The sequence below is a fragment of the Oncorhynchus clarkii genome, chromosome 13 (assembly GCF_045791955.1).
Source record: "Oncorhynchus clarkii lewisi isolate Uvic-CL-2024 chromosome 13, UVic_Ocla_1.0, whole genome shotgun sequence".
In the NCBI taxonomy this organism is placed as follows: domain Eukaryota; kingdom Metazoa; phylum Chordata; class Actinopteri; order Salmoniformes; family Salmonidae; genus Oncorhynchus; species Oncorhynchus clarkii.
This window is the reverse complement of record NC_092159.1, coordinates 3793170-3815570: the sequence shown is the minus strand read 5'-3', so window position 1 is coordinate 3815570 and position 22401 is coordinate 3793170. Positions and strand designations below refer to the sequence as shown.

Genomic DNA, 22401 nt, shown 5'->3' with positions numbered 1-22401 from the left:
CCTCCACATTGACTCTGTACCGGTAATACCTGTCTACAGCCTCCACATTGACTCTGTACTGGTAATACCTGTATATGGCCTCCACATTGACTCTGTACTGGTAATACCTGTCTACAGCCTCCACATTGACTCTGTACTGGTAATACCTGTCTACAGCCTCCACATTGACTCTGTACTGGTAATACCTGTCTACAGCCTCCACATTGACTCTGTACTGGTAATACCTGTATATAGCCTCCACATTGACTCTGTACTGGTAATACCTGTATATGGCCTCCACATTGACTCTGTACTGGTAATACCTGTATATAGCCTCCACATTGACTCTGTACTGGTAATACCTGTATATACCTCCACATTGACTCTGTACTGGTAATACCTGTCTACAGCCTCCACATTGACTCTGTACTGGTAATACCTGTCTACAGCCTCCACATTGACTCTGTACTGGTAATACCTGTCTACAGCCTCCACATTGACTCTGTACTGGTAATACCTGTATACAGCCTCCACATTGCCTCTGTACTGGTAATACCTGTCTACAGCCTCCACATTGACTCTGTACTGGTAATACCTGTCTATATCCTCCACATTGACTCTGTACTGGTAATACCTGTCTACAGCCTCCACATTGACTCTGTACTGGTAATACCTGTCTACAGCCTCCACATTGACTCTGTACTGGTAATACCTGTCTACAGCCTCGCTACTGTTATTTTCCTGCTGCTCTTTAATATTAATTATTTGTATTTTTATACATAACACTTATTTTTCTTAAAACTGCATTGTTGGTTAATTAAGGGCTTGTAAGTAAGTATTTCACTGTAAGCATTTCACTTGTATTCTGATTTCATTCATACATTTCTTACATTCATTTATTAATATAGAAAATATACATATTGAAAATATAAATGTTTCGTTTTTTATATATATTGTTGAATATAATATACTTTAAGGGTATATTAGTTCCAGGATCTCTGCTAGTGTTAAAGTTATGGGCCATTTAATACAGATACATTAGCATAGTAGGACACGAAACTTAAGGTTACCTAACATAACCCCTGTTCTATGATATTATAAGCCTCGTTAGGGGCGGAGTCTAGGGAGATCCAATCAAACAATATCTGTCAAGCAACAGCTAATAGCAGACGACTCCACTTCCTATATAAGGGACATAGTCGCTCCCATCTTCACATCTAAGTACATGTTTGTCTTCCATGTGTGAAAGGTAACCTGGTGAATATCATAGAACCAGGGTTCTGTTAGGTAACCTGTTGAATATCATAGAACCAGGGTTCTGTTAGGTAACCTGGTGAATATCATAGAACCAGGGTTGTGTTAGGTAACCTGGTGAAAATCATAGAATCAGGGTTCTGTTAGGTAACCTGGTGAATATCATAGAATCAGGGTTCTGTTAGGTAACCTGGTGAATATTATAGAACCAGGGTTCTGTTAGGTAACCTGGTGAATATCATAGAATCAGGGTTCTGTTAGGTAACCTGGTGAATATTATAGAACCAGGGTTCTGTTAGGTAACCTGGTGAATATCATAGAATCAGGGTTCTGTTAGGTAACCTGGTGAATATCATAGAATCAGGGTTATGTTAGGTAACCTGGTGAATATCATAGAACCAGGATTCTGTTAGGTAACCTGGTGAATATCATAGAATCAGGGTTCTGTTAGGTAACCTGGTGAATATCATAGAATCAGGGTTATGTTAGGTAACCTGGTGAATATCATAGAATCAGGGTTCTGTTAGGTAACCTGGTGAATATCATAGAATCAGGGTTCTGTTAGGTAACCTGGTGAATATCATAGAATCAGGGTTCTGTTAGGTAACCTGGTGAATATTATAGAACCAGGGTTCTTTTAGGTAACCTGGTGAATATCATAGAATCAGGGTTCTGTTAGGTAACCTGGTGAATATCATAGAATCAGGGTTCTGTTAGGTAACCTGGTGAATATTATAGAACCAGGGTTCTGTTAGGTAACCTGGTGAATATCATAGAATCAGGGTTCTGTTAGGTAACCTGGTGAATATTATAGAACCAGGGTTCTGTTAGGTAACCTGGTGAATATCATAGAATCAGGGTTCTGTTAGGTAACCTGGTGAATATCATAGAATCAGGGTTATGTTAGGTAACCTGGTGAATATCATAGAACCAGGGTTCTGTTAGGTAACCTGGTGAATATTATAGAACCAGGGTTCTGTTAGGTAACCTGGTGAATATCATAGAATCAGGGTTCTGTTAGGTAACCTGGTGAATATCATAGAATCAGGGTTATGTTAGGTAACCTGGTGAATATCATAGAACCAGGGTTCTGTTAGGTAACCTGGTGAATATTATAGAACCAGGGTTCTGTTAGGTAACCTGGTGAATATCATAGAACCAGGGTTCTGTTAGGTAACCTGGTGAATATTATAGAAACAGGGTTCTGTTAGGTAACCTGGTAAATATCATAGAATCAGGGTTCTGTTAGGTAACCTGGTGAATATCATAGAACCAGGGTTCTGTTAGGTAACCTGGTGAATATCATAGAATCAGGGTTCTGTTAGGTAACCTGGTGAATACCATAGAATCAGGGTTATGTTAGGTAACCTGGTGAATATCATAGAACCAGGGTTCTGTTAGGTAACCTGGTGAATATCATAGAATCAGGGTTCTGTTAGGTAACCTGGTGAATATCATAGAATCAGGGTTCTGTTAGGTAACCTGGTGAATATCATAGAATCAGGGTTCTGTTAGGTAACCTGGTGAATATTATAGAACCAGGGTTCTGTTAGGTAACCTGGTGAATATCATAGAATCAGGGTTCTGTTAGGTAACCTGGTGAATATCATAGAACCAGGGTTCTGTTAGGTAACCTGGTGAATATCATAGAATCAGGGTTCTGTTAGGTAACCTGGTGAATATCATAGAATCAGGGTTATGTTAGGTAACCTGGTGAATATCATAGAACCAGGGTTCTGTTAGGTAACCTGGTGAATATCATAGAATCAGGGTTCTGTTAGGTAACCTGGTAAATATCATAGAATCCTGGGTCAGGGTTCTGTTAGGTAACCTGGTGAATATCATAGAATCAGGGTTCTGTTAGGTAACCTGGTAAATATCATAGAATCAGGGTTCTGTTAGGTAACCTGGTGAATATCATAGAATCAGGGTTCTGTTAGGTAACCTGGTAAATATCATAGAATCAGGGTTCTGTTAGGTAACCTGGTGAATATCATAGAATCAGGGTTCTGTTAGGTAACCTGGTAAATATCATAGAATCAGGGTTCTGTTAGGTAACCTGGTGAATATCATAGAATCAGGGTTCTGTTAGGTAACCTGGTAAATATCATAGAATCAGGGTTCTGTTAGGTAACCTGGTGAATATCATAGAATCAGGGTTCTGTTAGGTAACCTGGTAAATATCATAGAATCAGGGTTCTGTTAGGTAACCTGGTGAATATCATAGAATCAGGGTTCTGTTAGGTAACCTGGTAAATATCATAGAATCACGGTTCTGTTAGGTAACCTGGTGAATATCATAGAATCAGGGTTCTGTTAGGTAACCTGGTAAATATCATAGAATCAGGGTTCTGTTAGGTAACCTGGTGAATATCATAGAACCTTTCCCAAGTAAAAATGAATTGAAACGCCTGGGGGACATATACAAAAATATATGATTTTGTAATTAATAAAGTTTAAATTAATTCTATATTTATTTCAATTCATTATACTGGACATTTCAATTTATATACAAAATCAGTCAGTGGGACTGAAATATTACCAGAGCTCAAGAATGACCCAAATACTGTTAGAATAGAAATGGTTTTCTCTGTCTGTTATTTTTTCACATCTAAATGTGGCCATACAACTCCCTTAAAGTGAAGGTAGCTAAATGTAACCACATGTAACATATGGATCTGCATTAGTATAGCATCACAAGTCCCAATGCAAAGTTACACCTCTCTTTTCTATTTTTCCAGTACATAAAACCGATCAGAATTCCAAAGAATGCCGAAGTCATGTCAGAATAGTTTTTTTTACAGGCTGTGAAGTAATATGGAGGACCCGGCTAGCCAGCCTATCCCCTACAATGTCAACTCTGACAGAAATATCTTCAAATAGATCACTTCAAATGAAACCAAATCGTGTGCACTCATGACTAGTGGTTGTCTGTCATAGTTGAAGTGTACCTATGATGACGCAATTTTGTTCGAGCTGTATGTCGCAATTTTGTTTCTGGTGTCCTTTGACAGCTCTTTGGTCTTGGCCATAGTGGAGTTTGGAGTGTGACTGTTTGAGGTTGTGGACAGGTGTCTTTAATACTGATAACAAGTTCAAACAGGTGCCATTAATACAGGTAACGAGTGGAGGACAGAGGAGCCTCTTAAAGAAGAAGTTACAGGTCTGTGAGAGCCAGAAATCTTGCTTGTTTGTAGGTGACCAAATACTTATTTTCCACCATAATTTGCAAATAAATTCATAAAAAATCCTACAATGTAATTTTCTGGATTTTTTCCCTCATTTTGTCTGTAATAGTTGAAGTGTACCTATGATGTAAATTACAGGCCTCTCTCATCTTTTTAAGTGGGAGAACTTGTGCAATTGTACAAATGTACAATACACTCCGTTTGACTCTCCTGCGCCTGACTTCCCTGCCACCTATACACATATTTCTGACAGAATCTCTGACCACTATATATGAAGTCAGCAGGAGAGGACACTACGCTCATGGAGGTGGAGGAACGCGTTCGGGAACAAGCGGAGGAGATTGACTGTTTAAGCTCTGTCATGGATCGCATTGTCCAGAATATGGATCGCTGGGAGAGACAGGGAGTTTCTCCAGCGCCACCACCACCACAACCGGAATCTCCCTTGAACGATTTTTCCTCTCCGGAACCGAAGATCCATTTAGCCCTACCCACGGGATACAACGGAGATACTGCCGGCTGCCAGGGTTTCCTCCTTAAGCTGAACTTGTATCTGGCCACGGCCTCCCCAGTACCATCTGACCGTGAGAAGAGTTACGCCCTCGTCTCATGCCTCACCGGGAAAGCCCTGGAATGGGCCAGCGCTGTGTGTAGAAGGGAGGATGCGGCGTTGGACCATTTTGAGGAGTTCACCCGCCAATTCCGGATAGTATTCGACCATCCACCTGAAGGCAAAGCAGCGGGTGAGCTCCTCTATCATCTGAGGCAGGAGACGAGGAGTGCACAGGAGTTTGCTTTGGAGTTTAGGACCTTGGCTGCCGGCGCTGGATGGAGCGACAGGGCCCTGATCGACCATTACCGTTGTAGTCTACGCGAGGACGTCCGTCGGGAGCTGGCCTGTAGAGACACCACCCTCACCTTCGACCAGCTGGTGGACATGTCCATCAAGCTGGACAACATGCTGGCTACTCGTGGACGTCTAGATCGGGGTCTGGTTGTTCCATCCTCCCGCACCCTCTCTCCCGAACCTATGGAATTGGGAGGGATGGTGCGCAGGGAGACCGGAGGGGGTTCCCGCTGGAGCACCATTCATGGTCGCAGAGGGCACACTGCTGGTCGGTGCCGGGTTGCTTCCTCTGGGAATAGAGAAGGCAGGCAGGGCATTCTGGCATCACCCCAGGTGAGTAGGAACCATTCTCATCCAGAGCCCTCTGTTACACTAATGTTAGTCTCGGTCTCTTTTCCTGATTTTTCCCTGCATTCCCAGTATAAGGCGCTAGTAGATTCAGGTGCGACTGGGAATTTTATTAATAAAAGTTTAGCTCATAGTTTAGGGATCCCTATTGTTCCTGTGGATATGCCTTTCCCTATTCATGCCTTAGATAGTCGACCATTAGGGTCAGGGTTTATCAGGAGGGTCACAAGGAGAAGATTAGTCTTTTCCTTATTGATTCTCCTGCGTATTCTGTGGTGCTAGGCCTACCCTGGTTAGCTTGCCATAACCCCACTGTTTCTTGGCCACAGAGGGCTCTCACGGGGTGGTCGCGAGAGTGCTCAGGTAGGTGTTTAGGGGTTTCCGTTGGTGCTACTACGGTGGAAAGTCCAGACCAGGTCTCCACCGTGCGCATTCCCCCCGAATATGCCGATTTGGCTCTCGCCTTCTGTAAAAAGAAGGCGACTCAATTACCACCCCATCGACGGGGGGATTGTGCGATAGATCTCCTGGTAGACGCTGCATATCCCAAGAGTCACGTGTATCCCCTGTCGCAAGCGGAAACGGAGGCTATGGAGACATGTGTCTCTGAATCCCTGCATCAGGGGTTCATTCAGCCATCCATTTCACCCGTCTCTTCGAGTTTCTTTTTTGTGAAAAAAGGATGGCGGTTTACGCCCGTGCATTGATTATCGAGGTCTTAATAAAATAACAGTGAAATATAGTTAGTTACCCGCTACTTCTGATCAATACAGTTATTGAGTTAATGCACGGGGCACGTTTTTTCACAAAATTGGATCTCAGGAGTGCGTACAATCTGGTGCGTATTCGGAAGGGTGATGAGTGGAAGACGGCATTTAGCACCACCTCAGGTCATTATGAGTACCTTGTCATGCCATATGGGTTGATGAATGCTCCATCAGTTTTCCAATCATTTGTAGATGAGATCTTCAGGGACCTGCACGGGCAGGGTGTAGTGGTGTATATCGATGATATTCTGATATACTCCGCTACTCGAGCCGAGCATGTGTCCCTGGTGCGCAGGGTGCTTGGTCGCCTGTTGGAGCATGATCAATATGTCAAGGCTGAGAAATGCTTGTTCTTCCAACAATCCATCTCCTTCCTAGGGCATCGGATTTCCACTTCAGGAGTGGAGATGGAGAGCGACCGCATTACAGCCGTGCGTAATTGGCCGACTCCAACCACGGTAAAGGAGGTGCAGCGTTTTTTGGAGTTTGCCAATTACTACCGGAGGTTTATCCGGGGTTTTGGTCAGGTGGCTGCTCCCATTACCTCACTGCTAAAGGGGGGCCCGGTGCGCTTGCAGTGGTCGGCTGAGGCGAACAGGGCTTTTGGGCACCTGAAGACTCTGTTTACCTCGGTGCCTGTGTTGGCTCATCCGGATCCCTCTTTGCCATTCATAGTGGAGGTGGACGCATCCGAAGCTGGGATAGGAGCAGTGCACTCTCAGCGTTCGGGTACGCCACTGAAGCTTCGCCCCTGTGCTTTCTTTTCGAAGAAGCTCAGCCCGGCGGAGCGAAACTAAGATGTGGGGAACCGAGAGCTGTTAGCTGTCGTAGAAGCCTTGAAGGTGTGGAGGCATTGGCTTGAGGGGGCTAAACACCCTTTTCTCATCTGGACTGACCACCGCAATCTGGAGTACATCCGGCAGGCAAAGAGATTGAATCCTCGCCAGGCAAGGTGGGCCATGTTTTTCACTCGTTTTGTGTTTACTCTTTCTTAGAGACCAGGCTCCCAGAACGTTAAGGCAGACGCATTGTCTCGGCTGTATGACACAGAGGAGCGATCCATGGATCCCACTCCCATAATCCCAGCTTCGTGTCTGGTGGCGCCTGTAGTGTGGGAGCTGGACGCGGACATTGAGCGGGCGTCACGTGCAGAGCCCTCTCACCCTGAGTGTCCAGCTGGTCGTCTGTACGTTCCGTCTGCTGTCCGCGACCAATTGATCTATTGGGCTCACACGTCACCCTCCTCTGGTCATCCTGGGATAGGTCGGACGATGCGCTGTCTTGATGGGAGGTACTGGTGGCCCACTTTAGCTAAGGACGTGAGGATTTATGTTTCTTCCTGCTCGGTGTGCGCCCAGTGCAAGGCTCCTAGACACCTGCCCAGAGGTAAGCTACAACCTCTACCAGTTCCTCAACGGCCGTGGTTGCACCTGTCGGTGGATTTTTTGACTGATCTTCCACCTTCACAGGGTTACACCACGATCCTGGTCGTTGTGGATCGGTTTTGCCCGGTCTCCCTACGGCCTTACAAACTGCAGAGGCCCTGTTTACACATGTTTTCCGGCACTATGGGGTGCCTGAGGATATAGTGTCTGATCGGGGTCCTCAGTTCACATCAAGGGTCTGGAAGGCGTTCATGAAGCGTCTGGGGATCTCGGTGAGTCTTACCTCAGGTTTTCACCCCGAGAGTAATGGGCAGGTGGAGAGAGTTAACCAGGATGTGGGTAGGTTTCTGCGGTCTTAATGCCAGGATCGGCCGGGGGAGAGGGCGAAGTTCGGCAAGTTGGGCAGAGATGGCTCAGAACTCGCTACGTCACTCCTCCACTAACCTTACTCCTTTTCAATGTGTATTAGGGTATCAGCCGGTTCTGGCTCCTTGGCATCAGAGCCAGACCGAGGCCCCTGCGGTGGACAATTGGTTTCGGCGCGCTGAGGAAACCTGGGAGGCAGCCCACATCCACCTTCAGCGTGCCATAAGGCGCCAGAAAATTGGCGCAGACCGTCGCCGCAGTGAGGCCCCAGTGTTCGCACCAGGGGACAGGGTCTGGCTCTCGACCCGAAACCTACCCCCCAGCCTGCTCTGCCGGAAGCTGGGAAACCTGCCCCTCCGCCTGCTCTGCCGGAAGCTGGGTCCGCGGTTTGTGGGGCCGTTTAAAGTCCTGAGGAGGGTGAACGAGGTATGTTATAGGTTACAACTGCCCACTAATTACCGTATTAACCCCTCGTTCCATGTGTCTCTCCTCAGGCCGGTGGTGGGTGGCCCGCTCCAGGAGGCTGAAGTGCGTGATGTTCCTCCGCCTCCTCTAGACATCGAGGGGGTCCCGGCGTACTCTGTTCGATCCATTTTGGATTCGAGACGTCGGGCGAGGGGCCTTCAGTACCTCGTGGACTGGGAGGGTTACGGGCCGGAGGAGAGATGCTGGGTTCCGGTGGAGGACGTGTTAGATTCTTCCATGTTATCAGAATTCCACCGTCTCCATCCGGATCGCCATGCACCTCGCCCTCCGGGTCGTTCCCGAGGCCGGTGTCGACACGCTGCTGGAGCCGCGCGTCGGGGGGAGGGGGGGGGGGGGGGGGGGGGGGGGGGGGGGGTACTGTCACGACTTCTGCCGAAGTCGTTGCCTCTCCTTGTTCGGGCGGTGCTCGGCGTTCGACGTCACCGGTCTTCTAGCCATCATTGATACATTTTTCATTTTCCATTTTTCAGTTGTCTTGTCTTCCCACACACCTGTTTTCAATCCCATTCATTACCTGTTGTGTATTTAACCCTCTGTTTCCCCTCATGTCTTTGTCAGATTGTTTATTGTCAGTGTAGTGTTTTTTTTTTTGTATAGGTGCGCGACGGGTCTTCGTACCCATATTTGTTTATATTCATGTTTCTATTTAGTGTTATGGAGCATGTTACTTGGACATTATTAAAAGACTCCATTTTACACTCCGTTTGACTCTCCTGCGCCTGACTTCCCTGCCACCTATACACATATTTCTGACAGCGATTTCCAAACGCCTGAAGGTGTCCTCTGGTCTGATGAAACAAAAATAGAACTGTTTGGCCATAATGACCATCGTTATGATCGGAGGAAAAAGGGGGATGCTTGCAAGCCGAAGAACACCATCCCCACCGTGAAGCACACAGGTGGCAGCATCACGTTGTGGGGGTGCTTCGCTGCAGGAAGGACTGGGGCACTTCACAAAATAGATGGCATCATGGGTGAGGAAAATTATGTGAATATATTGAAGCAACATCTCAAGACATCAGTCAGTTAAAGCTTGGTCGCAAATGGGTCTTTCAAATGGACAATGATGCCAAGCATACTTCCAAAGTTGTGGCAAAATGGCTTAAGGACAACAAAGTCAAGGTATTGGAGTGGGCATCACAACACCCTGACCTTAATGCTATAGAAAACAGATCATTTTACCCTTTTAAAAATAGTTATAGGGGGAGGTCCGGGGGATGTCTGTCTTTGAAAGGGTCATTGTAATATTTAAGATGTCCCCTTTACTGATGACCTAAACCTAAAAGTCAAGGGGTCTGATTATTTTCCAAAGAAACTGTAAGTGATTGAGGAGAGAGCATAATTGCTATATTCTAATTAAAATCATTGACCCATAAGGGACCACATGACCAAAGCAAGGCGTGACCCATGCAGAATTAAAACTATATTCATCTTAATGAGAAATATAATCTAATAAACAAATGTTTGCATAACCAAAGACATGAAAACGGGTGGGAACATTGTATTTAGCTAGGATTTCATAAGGCCAGGAAGGTCATTGAGAATAACTATAGACAATAGTTAATGTTGCTAGTTTAGGTATGAAGATAGTGAAGGTTCATCAATGTTAAGGATGTTTTTTAATTTGACGTGGAAACAATGTTTATTCAACCAGTGGGAGGCTTGTAAAAGCCCACAGGAAAGTGGAATGAGGAACTCTTCATTGAGACAATCATGAAACAGCAATCTGTGGGTGAGTTGTAGTGGATATTATAATATAAGGATCTGCTGGAGTCCAAGTCAAACCAAGATTCTTTATTTCTGAGCTCAGAGAGAATAACAGTTTGGTATTTGGTATTTTACTAGGATCCCCATTAGCTGTTGCAAAAGCAGCAGCTACCCCTCCTGCGGTCAACACAAAACATGACACATAATTGTCACGTCTCTCGTCGGAAGGCATGGACCAAAGCGCAGAGTGGTAAGTGTTCATGATTTTTATTTAATCAAACAACATTCGAAGAAATTAATTATACAGAAAACAACTACCCAAAAAACACAGGTGGAAAAAGGCTGCCTAAGTATGATTCCCAATTAGAGACAACGATAGACAGCTGCCTCCGATTGGGAACCACACTTGGCCAAAAACAAAGAAATAGAAAACATAGAAATAAAGAAACTGGAATTCCCACCCGAGTCACACCCTGGCCTAACCAAAATAGAGAATAAAAGCTTCTCTATGGCCAGGGCGTGACAGCCGCTCTGTTCTGGGCCAGCTGCAGCTTTACTCTGTCTTTCCTTGCAGCACTGGACCACACGACTGGACAATAATCAAGATTAGACTAAACTAGAGCCTGCAGAACTTGCTTTGTGGAGAGTAGTGTCAAAAAAGCAGAGCATCTCTTTATTATGGCTAGACCTCTCCCCATCTTTACAACCATTGAATCTATATGTTTTGACCATGACAGTTTACAATCTAAGGTAATGCCAAGTAATTTAGTCTCCTCAACTTGTTCAACAGCCACACAATTCATTACCAGATTCAGCTGAGGTCTATAACTTAAGGAATGATTTGTACCAAATACAATGCTCTTAGTTTTAAAGATGTTCAGGACCAGTTTATTACTGGCCACGCATTCCAAAACAGACTGCAACTATTTGTTAAGGGTTTCAGTGACTTCATTAGCTGTGGTTACTGGTGCTTATATAGTTGAATCATCAGCATACATGGACACACATACTTTGTTTAATGCCAGTGGCAGGCCATTGGTAAAAATAGAAAAGAGTAGAGGGCCTAGAGAGCTGCCCTGCGGTACATCACACTTCATATGTTTGACATTAGAGAAGCTTCCATTAAAAACCCTCTGAGTTCTATTAGATAGATAGCTCTGAATCCACATTATGGCAGAGGTTGAAAAGCCATAGCACACACATTCTTAAACAACAGGTTATGGTCAATAATATCAAAGGCTGCACTGAAATCTAACAATAGAGCTCCCACAATATTCTTGTTATCAATTTCTCTCAACCAATCATCAGTCATTTGTGTCAGTGCAGTACATGTTGAGTGCCCTTCTCTATAAGCATGCTGAAAGTATGTTGTTCATTTGTTTACAGAAATATAGCATTGTATTTGGTAAAACACAATTTTTTCCAACAGTTTGCTAAGAGCTGGCAGCAATCTTATAGGTCTGCTGTTAGAACCAGTAAAGGCCGCTTTACCACTCTTGGGTAGTGGATTACTTTGGCTTCCCTCCAGGCCTGAGAACAAAGACTTTCCTCTAGGCTCAGATTAAAAATATGTCAGATAGGAGTGGCTATAGAGTCAGCTACCGACCTCAGTAGCTTTCCATCTAAGTTGTCAATGCCAGGAGGTTTGTCATTATTGATCGATACCAATTGTTCCACCTCTCCCACACTAACTTTACAACATTCAATACTTGCACTGCTTTTCTTTCATTATGTTTTTTTACAAGTTTTTTTCCATCATTCTTTATATCATTGATCTTGGCTTCATATTAAAGTTTATTATTTTTGTTGAGTTTGGTCACATAATTTCTCAATTTGCAGTACATAAAACAGCCGGCCAGATGTGCAGCCAGACTTATTAGCCACTCCTTTTGCCCCAACTCTTTCAAACATACAGTTTTTAAATTCCTCATCAATCCATGGAGCCTTAACATATCTAACAGTCAGTTTCTTAACAGGTACATGTTTATCAATAATTGGAAGAAGCAATTTCATCTGGTAAAAACAGGTAAACACATTATCAGTCAACAATATAAGACAATGGGAGCACTGTGTATGTTCTCTGATGAGTTGTGAGTCAATGAGATGTGAAATATCAATATACATGCTAAGAGAAGTAATTTCTCTCTCCTGTGTAGATTCTCTAATGATGTTTACGTGACTGTTATGAGTAATATGTTTTCCCAAAATCTAATCTTCTGTAAAGCCTTCTCCTCTGTGTCTCATGTTCTTTCAGGCTTCCTAAATGGGCAAATGCTTTGCGCCCTGGGAGGAGTGGTAATGCATCTCCCCTGTGTGTATGATCTTGTGCTGTTTCAGGGTCCCTAACTGGTTAAAACACTTGCCACACTGGGAGCAGTGGTAAAGCTTCTCCCCTGTGTGTATTCTCTTGTGCTGTTTCAGGGCCCCTAACTGGTTAAAACACTTGCCACAATGGGAGCAGGGGTAAGGCTTCTCCCCTGTGTGTATTCTTTCGTGTTTTTTCAGATCCCCTGTCTCATTGAAACACTTGCCACACTGGGAGCAGGGGTAAGGCTTTTCCCCTGTGTGTATTCTTTCGTGTTTTTTCAGATCCCCTGCCCAGGTGAAACACTTTCCACACTGGGAGCATTGGTAAGGCTTCTCCCCTGTATGAATTTTCTCGTGAGCTTTTAGGTGTCCTTTCCGCCTATACATCTTTTCACATTGCGAGCAGTGGTAAGGCTTCTCCCCTGTGTGTATTCTCTCATGTCGTTTCAGCTCCCCTGACTGGACGAAACACTTTCCACAGTGGGAGCAGTGGTAAGGCTTCTCCCCTGTGTGCATAGGCTTCTCCCCTGTGTGTATTCTCTCATGTCGTTTCAGCTCCCCTGACTGGTTGAAACACTTTCCACAGTGGGAGCAGTGGTAAGGCTTCTCCCCTGTGTGTATTCTCTCATGTCGTTTCACCTTCCACAAATCGTTAAAACGCTTTCCACAGTGGGAGCAGTGGTAAGGCTTCTCCCCTGTGTGTATTCTCTCGTGTCGTTTCAGCGTCCCCAAATCGTTACAACCCTTTCCACACTGGGAGCAGTGGTAAGGCTTCTCCCCTCTGTGTATTCTCTCGTGCCGTTCCAGCTTCCCCAAATCGTTAAAACGCTTTCCACACTGGGAGCAGTGGTAAGGCTTCTCCCCTCTGTGTATTCTCTCGTGCCGTTCCAGCTTTCCCAAATCGTTAAAAATCTTTCCACACTGCATGCAGCGGTAAGGCTTCCCCCTTGTGTGTATTCTCTCATGAGTTTTCAGGTTTCCTTTCTGGTTAAAACTCTTTCCACACTGGGAGCAGTGGTAAGGCTTCTCCCCAGTGTGTATTCTCTCATGTTGTTTCAGCTCAAATAAGTGGTTACAACCCTTTCCACAGTGGGAACACTGGTGTCGTCTTGCTGGTTTGGACGTCCCTGGCTCTGGTTCCTCTGAATCTGGTCTTTCTCCTGCCAAAGACAGTGTTTTTTTTAAATAGAGACCCGAATGAAACCTCCACATGATAAAACGGCCTCGCTACGAGGGTAAATCCTAATCAGATCCCTCAATAACCTAAGGCCCGTTTTAACAATCTCAGTGTGATTTTAAAACAAATGTTGTAAAGTTTCCTGGTAATTACTGACAATGTTTACACTACTTATTTATTCATTCTATTTTCGTCAGAACACAAAAAACTAAACAGTTCTAGGACACTCAAGACACAGACGTCACTGGATTCCAATCGAGCAGGGAGTTCTAAATATATAACTTTCATAGCTGTATGATACAGAATGCGACCTACAGTCGTGGTCAAAAGTTTTGAGAATGAAAAATATGAATTTCCACAAAGTTTGCTGCTTCAGTGTCTTTAGATATTTTTGTCAGATGTTACTATGGAATGCTGAAGTATAATTACAAGCATTTCATAAGTGTCAAAGGTTTTTATTTACAATGACATTAAGTTGATGCAGTGTATATATTTGCAGTGTTGACCCTTCTTTTTCAAGACCTCTGCAATCTGCCCTGGCATGCTGTCAATTAACTTCTGGGCCACATCCTGACTAACGGCAGCCCATTCTTGCATAATCAATGCTTGGATTTTGTCAGAATTGTGTTTTTTTTTATGTTTGTCCACCCGCCTCTTGATGATTGACCACAAGTTCTCAATGGGATTAAGGTCTGGGGAGTTTCCTGGCCATGGACCCAAAATACTGATGTTTTGTTACCCGAGCCACTTAGTTATCACTTTTGCCTTATGGCAAGGTGCTCCATCATGCTGGAAAAGGCATTGTTCGTCACCTAACTGTTCCTGGATGGTTGGGAGAAGTTGCACTCGGAGGATGTGTTGGTACCATTCTTTATTCATGGCTGTGTTCTTAGGCAACATTGTGAGTGAGCCCACACCCTTGGCTGAGAAGCAACTCACACATGAATGGTCTCAGGATGCTTTACTGTTGGCATGACACAGGACTGATGGTAGCGCTCACCTTGCCTTCTCCGGACAAGCTTTTTTCCGGATGCCCCAAACATTCGGAAAGGGGATTCATCAGAGAAAATGACTTTACCCCAGTCCTCAGCAGTCTCACCAATCCCTGTAACTTTTGCAGAATATCAGTATGTCCCTGATGTTTTTCCTGGAGAGAAGTGGTTTCTTTGCTGTCCTTCTTGACACCAAAAGTCTTCGCTTCACTGTGCGTGCAGATGCACTCACACCTGCCTGCTGCCATTCCTGAGCAAGCTCTGTACTGTTGGTGCCTCGATCCCGCAGCTGAATCAACAAGCCTTCTTCACAACAATTGAACTGCTCTCCTTGAAGTTCTTGATGATCCGATAAATGGTTGATTTTGGTGCAATCTTACTGGCAGCTATATCCTTGCCTGTGAAGCCCTTTTTGTGCAAAGCAATGAGGACGGCACGTGTTTCCTTGCAGGTAACCGTGGGTGACATATGAAGAACAATGATTCCAAGCACCACCCTCCTTTTGAAGCTTCCAGTTTTGGGGGAGATTCAGTTAATTTGCATAGAAAAGAGGGACTTTGCAATTAATTGCAACTCATCTGAACACTCTTCATAACATTCTGGAGTATATGCAAATTGCCATCATACAAACTGAGGCAGCAGATTTGGTGAAAATTAACATGTGTGTCATTCTCAAAACTTTTGGCCACGACTGTACACACTTCCTTAAACATAAAATAAGTATATAAGTCATTTTAAGTGGAAGTCCAAAACTAGTTTTTAAGTTGAAGACACAAAGCACATCAGTAAAATCTCCCCGTTGTTGAAAGGGTTCGACACCTGCTGTTTTAGTGGCCCAATTTATTATTTAGACGTTCACAGGTTTTCAACATTTTGACTATCGCTGATGTGATATTTTGGGTAAAGTAAAAAATAAAGTGAAATATTTGGAAAGATGTTCCTAAAACTGATGTAAAAGATTATTGTAGTTTCTATCCCTGTTAGTTAACATTAGTTAGTTAACATGTATTCTCTGCCAAGATAATCCATCCACCTGACAGGTGTGGCATATCAAGAAGCTGATTGACCAGCTTGATTATTACACAGGTGCACCTTGTGCCGGGGAAAATAAAAGTCACTAGTCACGTTTTGCAGCTGTTTCAGGACAGCACTACAGGGATTCTATTCAACTAACTTTAATAACTAGGGTTAATACCTGCCTGGCGCACCAACAAAACTTTATCTTTACCCCCCCTCTAACAATACCGCTACAGAATTAGCATAGTAGGCCATGTAACTTAAGGTAATCTGAAATATTATTATTATTCCTTGACACCCATTCTGAAACTCACTGCAGCTCTTTGTAAGTGTTGCAGTCATTTCAGTTTCCGTGGTAGCTGACGTGTACGGTGTTGAGTCATCCGCATACAGACACACACTGGCTTTACTCAAATGTCGTTGGCATGTCGTTGGTAAAGATTGAAAAAGGTAAGTGCCAAACAGCTGCCCTGGGAATTCCTGATTCTACCTTGATTTTGTTGTACAGGCTTCCATTAAAGAACACTCTTTGTGTTCTGTTAGACAGGTAGCTCTGGGGCAGCAGGTAGCCTAGTGGTTAGAGCGGTAGGCTAGTAACCGAGAGATTGCTGGATCGAATCCCTGAGTTGACAAGGTAAAACTCTGTCGTTCTGCCCCTGAACAAGGCAGTCCTAGGTCGTCATTGAAAATAAGAATTTGTTCTTAACTGACTTGCCTAGTTAAATAAAGGTCACATTTTAAAAGAAAAACTCTTCATCCACAGTATAGCAGGGGGTGTAAAGCCATACGTTTTTTCAGCAGCAGACTACGATCGATAATGTCAAAAGCCGCACTGAAGTCTAACACAACAGCCCAAACAATAATTTTATCATCATCAATTTCTCTCAGCCAATCAGTCATTTTAAGTGCTGTGTTTATTGAATGTCCTTCCCTATAAGCCTGATCATGGCTTTCCTCAGTATTAGTTAATTAATTAACAGTGTCTAGAGTTTAGTTTGCCTGTTCAACAGTCTTGTAAAGATAGGGGGGTTGACTGGGACAGGCAATGTAATATCCATAATGTTTTAAGGAAAAGTTTTTGTAAAACAAGCACCTTACATTGGATCATCTTGAAATTTTCTCTCTAAAGCTAACTTTCATCAAGGTTTTATATGGTCTATTGGTTTCTCTCTTTACATTGGCAGAATAATTTCTCAGTGTTATGATATTCATAACATCCATATCCACCAGTCTATCTTCCTGTCAACTGGTTGTCCTGGTAACAGATACCAGTGGGCAGATCTGTTGTATTTGTTCAAACTAAACTACAGCACTTACTTTGATGAGTCAAATCTGATCCTTTCATCTCTTCTCCTCCCCTCACAGTTCCACACAGCCCCGTTGTTTTCCTAAAGTCCACCAGCAGCACAGACAACCTCTTCATACCCAGCAGTAAGGTGCGACCGGGAGAGGCACGACACATGGACTCCGGGAGGGAGGAAGGGCTAGCGTTGTCCTAGTAACCATAAAGAGGGGACACAGATACACATCATTATGGATGCTAATGTCACTGTTGTCATAAAGTGCTCTACAGAAACCCAGCCCAAGCTGATAAAGCAAGCTGTATGCTAGACCAGACCAAGCTGTACCATCCAGTGTTCTGATTTGGAGAGACTCTTCTCTGCCTCGTCAGCATCAGGATGTTGTTGAGGCTCCCCAGAGGATCCACGAAAGTCATGTCTCTCTCCTGTGTGAATGAGAACATCAAACAGATGGTAAACTTATGATCTTCTATTGCAATCACAGAGTCTTACAAGAGGCATGAATATGTCTAAAAAGAGCCTAAAATGGCCACTTTCATCTTGATTTCCTCCAAAAATATTTGTGATGCAAATGTAAAAGGGTTGTTCCACAAAATGGGTGCCTTTTTTATATTTTAAGTAGAACATACGCAGCAATATTGAATTTTAAAAGACTGTTATACTAGATGAGGAGAACTTTAATGTCAACCACATGGAGAATTCAATACATCTAATTGAAAAGTCGCAAAAGTATATGAACCAATGGCAGATCGACCATTTAACAATTCCTACAGTAAGAATGCCCATTAAAAACCCCACATTAGTTCAACAACTGCATAGTTTGTGTCCCTGTTTTTAAGACAGTACTCACTGGTGTCAATCGGATCTTCTGTCTCCTCCTTTTTCACTCTCAAAACGTCTTCCTCCTTCACGTTTATTAAGATAGCATCCTCTTCCTCTCTAAAAGGTTCTTTCTCTTCTTTCACTATAACAGCCTCCTCTTCCTCCTTTTTCATTCTGAAAGATTCTTTCTCCGTACAGCAGACCTCCGCTTCATTAGCAAGGGAGGAGTAGTTCAGTGAGCTCATGGTCAGGGATGTTAGCTAGCTAGCATTAGCGACTAGCCTAGTGCTAACCTCAGTATCAATCTTTAACAAGTTTGCAAATTGAACAAGCACATTAGGTTAAAGTTCACCAGTAGATTCGTCAACCGAAATTTGTCTAAAACACTGAGATTAGCTAATGTACAATAACATGGTCTAAAGAATCAATCTTTCAGTTTTATGTTGTCTAGCAAGCTACCGAGGTGGTTGAAAGAGTTGGCGCCTTGTTGTTCTTGAAGAAGCGTCCCGTCCAGTCTATTACACGTCACGCAAGAAGCATCACCTGAAAGACGCACATCGCCATCTGCTGGCTGGAGTGGGTAACGCAGTTTGGAAACAATAGGTACTACACTTTTTGTGTTGGAAAGAACGTCATAATAATTTAACAATAAACAGATATATTTTCTCTTACGTCTTACAAATGATACTTTCCTGTACACAGACGTAGAAGCTTAAAATGAATATGTGGATGATGAATAAATACTTATACGAATAGGTAGTGTGTTAAAACACATTTCTGTTAATACTCTGTTCATTTTTCACATTCGTTTTTATTAGATGTGACCATACTTTTCCCTTAAAGCCACGCTCTATACGATACAAATCATACTGTAAACAATAGAGCAAATGCATCACATGCAACAGAATCGTCTGAATGAATTCACCCCTGATGATGCGTAAACACAGTTCACTTTCACAACTGCCACGTTGTATTTCCTCTCACATCAATTCGCTCACCTTTTCCCTTCGCTTGTGGACGTCAATGCACAACACATCAGCTGTAGGTGACCAGGAGTTAAAACCTTTCCAAACCAAACCATTTCATATCTGCTACACACAGCCTATATCGTTGTCACCATATTAGCTAAAGTCAACACAGCTAATATAAGTAACTTGTTAGTAAACCTGCTACAATCATGACAGAGCTCCTCTGTGGAGATGCTACATGTTTCATCATTAGATGCTACAGTCCTTCAACAATGGATGTCATATGAATCTTTACCACTTGGATCTGTAATAGGAGTAGTATTTTTCCTCGACTCACCTGTGTCCCCGCACATTGACTCTGTTCCGGTACCTCCTGTATATACCCTCTACATTGACTCTGTTCCGGTACCTCCCGTATATACCCTCCACATTGACTCTGTTCCGGTACCTCCTGTATATAGCCTCCACATTGACTCTGTTCCGGTACCTCCTGTATACAGCCTCCACATTGACTCTGTTCCGGTACCTCCTGTATACAGCCTCCACATTGACGTTGTACCGGTACCTCCTGTATATAGCCTCCACATTGACTATGTACCGGTACATCCTGTATGTCTCTCTCAAATGTCAATATGCCTTGTATACTGTCGTTTATGTTAGTTATCATTGTTTTAGTTTACAATGGAGCCCCTAGTTCCACTCTTCATACCCCTGATACCTGCTTTGTCCCACCTCCCACACATGCGGTGACCTCACCCATTACAACCAGCATGTCCAGAGATACAACCTCTCTTATCATCACCCAGTGCCTGGGCTTACCTCCGCTGTACCCGCACCCCACCATACCCCTGTCTGCACATTATGCCCTGAATATATTCTACCATGCCCAGAAATCTGCTCCTTTTATTCTTTGTCCCCAACGCTCTAGGCGACCAGTTTTGATAGCCTTTAGCCACACCCTCATACTACTCCTCCTCTGTTCCGCGGGTGATGTGGAGGTAAACCCAGGCCCTGCATTTCCCCAGGCACCCTCATTTGTTGACTTCTGTGATCGAAAAAGCCTTGGTTTCATGCATGTCAACATCAGAAGCCTCCTCCCTAAGTTTGTTTTACTCACTGCTTTAGCACACCCTTGATGTCCTTGTCGTGTCTGAATCCTGGCTCAGGAAGGCCACCAAAAATTCTGAGATTTCCATACCCAACTATAACATTTTCCGTCAAGATAGAACTGCCAAAGGGGGAGGAGTTGCAGTCTACTGCAGAGATAGCCTGCAAAGTAATGTCATACTTTCCAGGTCCATACCCAAACAGTTCAAACTACTAATTTTAAAAATTACTCTCTCCAGAAATAAGTCTCTCACTGTTGCCGCCTGCTTACCGACCCCCCTCAGCTCCCAGCTGTGCCCTGGACACCATTTGTGAATTGATCGCCCCCCATCTAGCTTCAGAGTTTGTTCTGTTAGGTGACCTAAACTGGGATATGCTTAACACCCCGGCAGTCCTACAATCTAAGCTAGATGCCCTCAATCTCACCCTCAATCTCACACAAATCATCAAGGATGACCAGGTACAACCCTAAATCTGTAAACAAGGGCACCCTCATAGACGTCACCCTGACCACCTGGCCAGGATGGCCCTCCAAATACACCTCCGCTGTCTTCAACCAGGATCTCAGCGATCACTGCCTCATTGCCTGTATCCGCTACGGATCCGCAGTCAAATGACCACCCCTCATCACTGTCAAACGCTCGCTAAAACACTTCTGTGAGCAGGCCTTTCTAATTGACCTGGCCCGGGTATCCTGGAAGGATATTGACCTCATCCCGTCAGTTGAGGATGCCTGGTCATTCTTTAAAAGTAACTTCCTCACCATTTTAGATAAGCATGCTCCGTTCAAAAAATGCAGAACTAAGAACAGATATAGCCCTTGGTTCACTCCAGACCTGACTGCCCTCGACCAGCACAAAAACATCCTGTGGCGGACTGCAATAGCATCGAATAGTCCCCGCGATATGCAACTGTTCAGGGAAGTCAGGAACCAATACACGCAGTCAGTCAGGAAAGCAAAGGCCAGCTTCTTCAGGCAGAAATTTGCATCCTGTAGCTCTAACTCCAAAAAGTTCTGGGACACTGTGAAGTCCATGGAGAACAAGAGCACCTCCTCCCAGCTGCCCACTGCAATGAGGCTAGGTAACACGGTCACCACCGAAAAATCCATGATTATCGAAAACTTCAACAAGCATTTCTCAACGGCTGGCCATGCCTTCCTCCTGGCTACTCCAACCTCGGCCAACAGCTCCGCCCCCCCCGCTGCTACTCGCCCAAGCCTCTCCAGGTTCTCCTTTACCCAAATCCAGATAGCAGATGTTCTGAAAGAGCTGCAAAACCTGGACCCTACAAATCAGCTGGGCTTGACAATCTGGACCCTCTATTTCTGAAACTATCCGCCGCCATTGTCGCAACCCCTATTACCAGCCTGTTCAACCTCTCTTTCATATTGTCTGAGATCCCCAAGGATTGGAAAGCTGCCGCAATCATCACCCTCTTCAAAGGGGGAGACATCCTGGACCCAAACTGTTACAGACCTATATCCATCCTGCCATGCCTATCTAAGGTCTTCGAAAGCCAAGTCAACAAACAGGTCACTGACCATCTCGAATCCCACCGTACCTTCTCCGCTGTGCAATCTGGTTTCCGAGCCGGTCACGGGTGCACCTCAGCCAAGCTCAAGGTACTAAACAATATCATAACCGCCATCGATAAAAGACAGTACTGTGCAGCCGTCTTCATCGACCTTGCCAAGGCTTTCGACTCTGTCAATCACCATATTCTTATCGGCAGACTCAGTAGCCTCGGTTTTTCTGATGACTGCCTTGCCTGGTTCACCAACTACTTTGCAGACAGAGTTCAGTGTGTCAAATCGGAGGGCATGCTGTCCGGTCCTCTGGCAGTCTCTATGGGGGTGCCACAGGGTTCAATTCTCGGGCCGACTTTTCTCTGTATATATCAATGATGTTGATCTTGCTGCGGGCGATTCCCTGATACACCTCTACGCAGACGACACCATTCTGTATACTTCCGGCTCGTCCTTGGGCACTGTGCTATCTAACCTCCAAACGAGCTTCAATGCCATACAACACTCCTTCCGTGGCCTCCAACTGCTCTTAAACGCTAGTAAAACCAAATGCATGCTTTTCAACCGTTCGCTGCCTGCACCCGCACGCCCGACTAGCATCACCACCCTGGATGGTCCGACCTTGAATATGTGGACATCTATAAGTACCTAGGTGTCTGGCTAGACTGTAAACTCTCCTTCCAGACTCATATCAAACATCTCCAATCTAAAATCAAATCTAGAGTCGGCTTTCTATTCCGCAACAAAGCCTCCTTCACTCACGCCGTCAAACTTACCCTAGTAAAACTGACTATCCTACCGATCCTCGACTTCGGCGATGTCATCTACAAAATAGCTTCCAACACTCTACTCAGC

General features: G+C 44.4%; 1 protein-coding gene across 1 annotated transcript in view; it reads right to left on the bottom strand.

The window, feature by feature from the left end:
- Positions 1 to 22401, bottom strand: part of LOC139424281 (zinc finger protein 721-like) — a 291616-nt gene that overhangs the window by 103374 nt on the left and 165841 nt on the right. The window contains exons 1-4 of the mRNA XM_071175975.1: positions 17972 to 18448; positions 17449 to 17546; positions 17138 to 17315; positions 12121 to 13794 (exon numbers count right to left, since the gene is read on the bottom strand). Of these exons, the coding sequence (XP_071032076.1) occupies positions 12587 to 13794; positions 17138 to 17315; positions 17449 to 17546; positions 17972 to 18188 (1701 nt within the window). The 5' untranslated portion in view covers positions 18189 to 18448 and the 3' untranslated portion in view covers positions 12121 to 12586. Of the gene's footprint in view, positions 13795 to 17137; positions 17316 to 17448; positions 17547 to 17971 lie in introns of the transcript that reaches the window.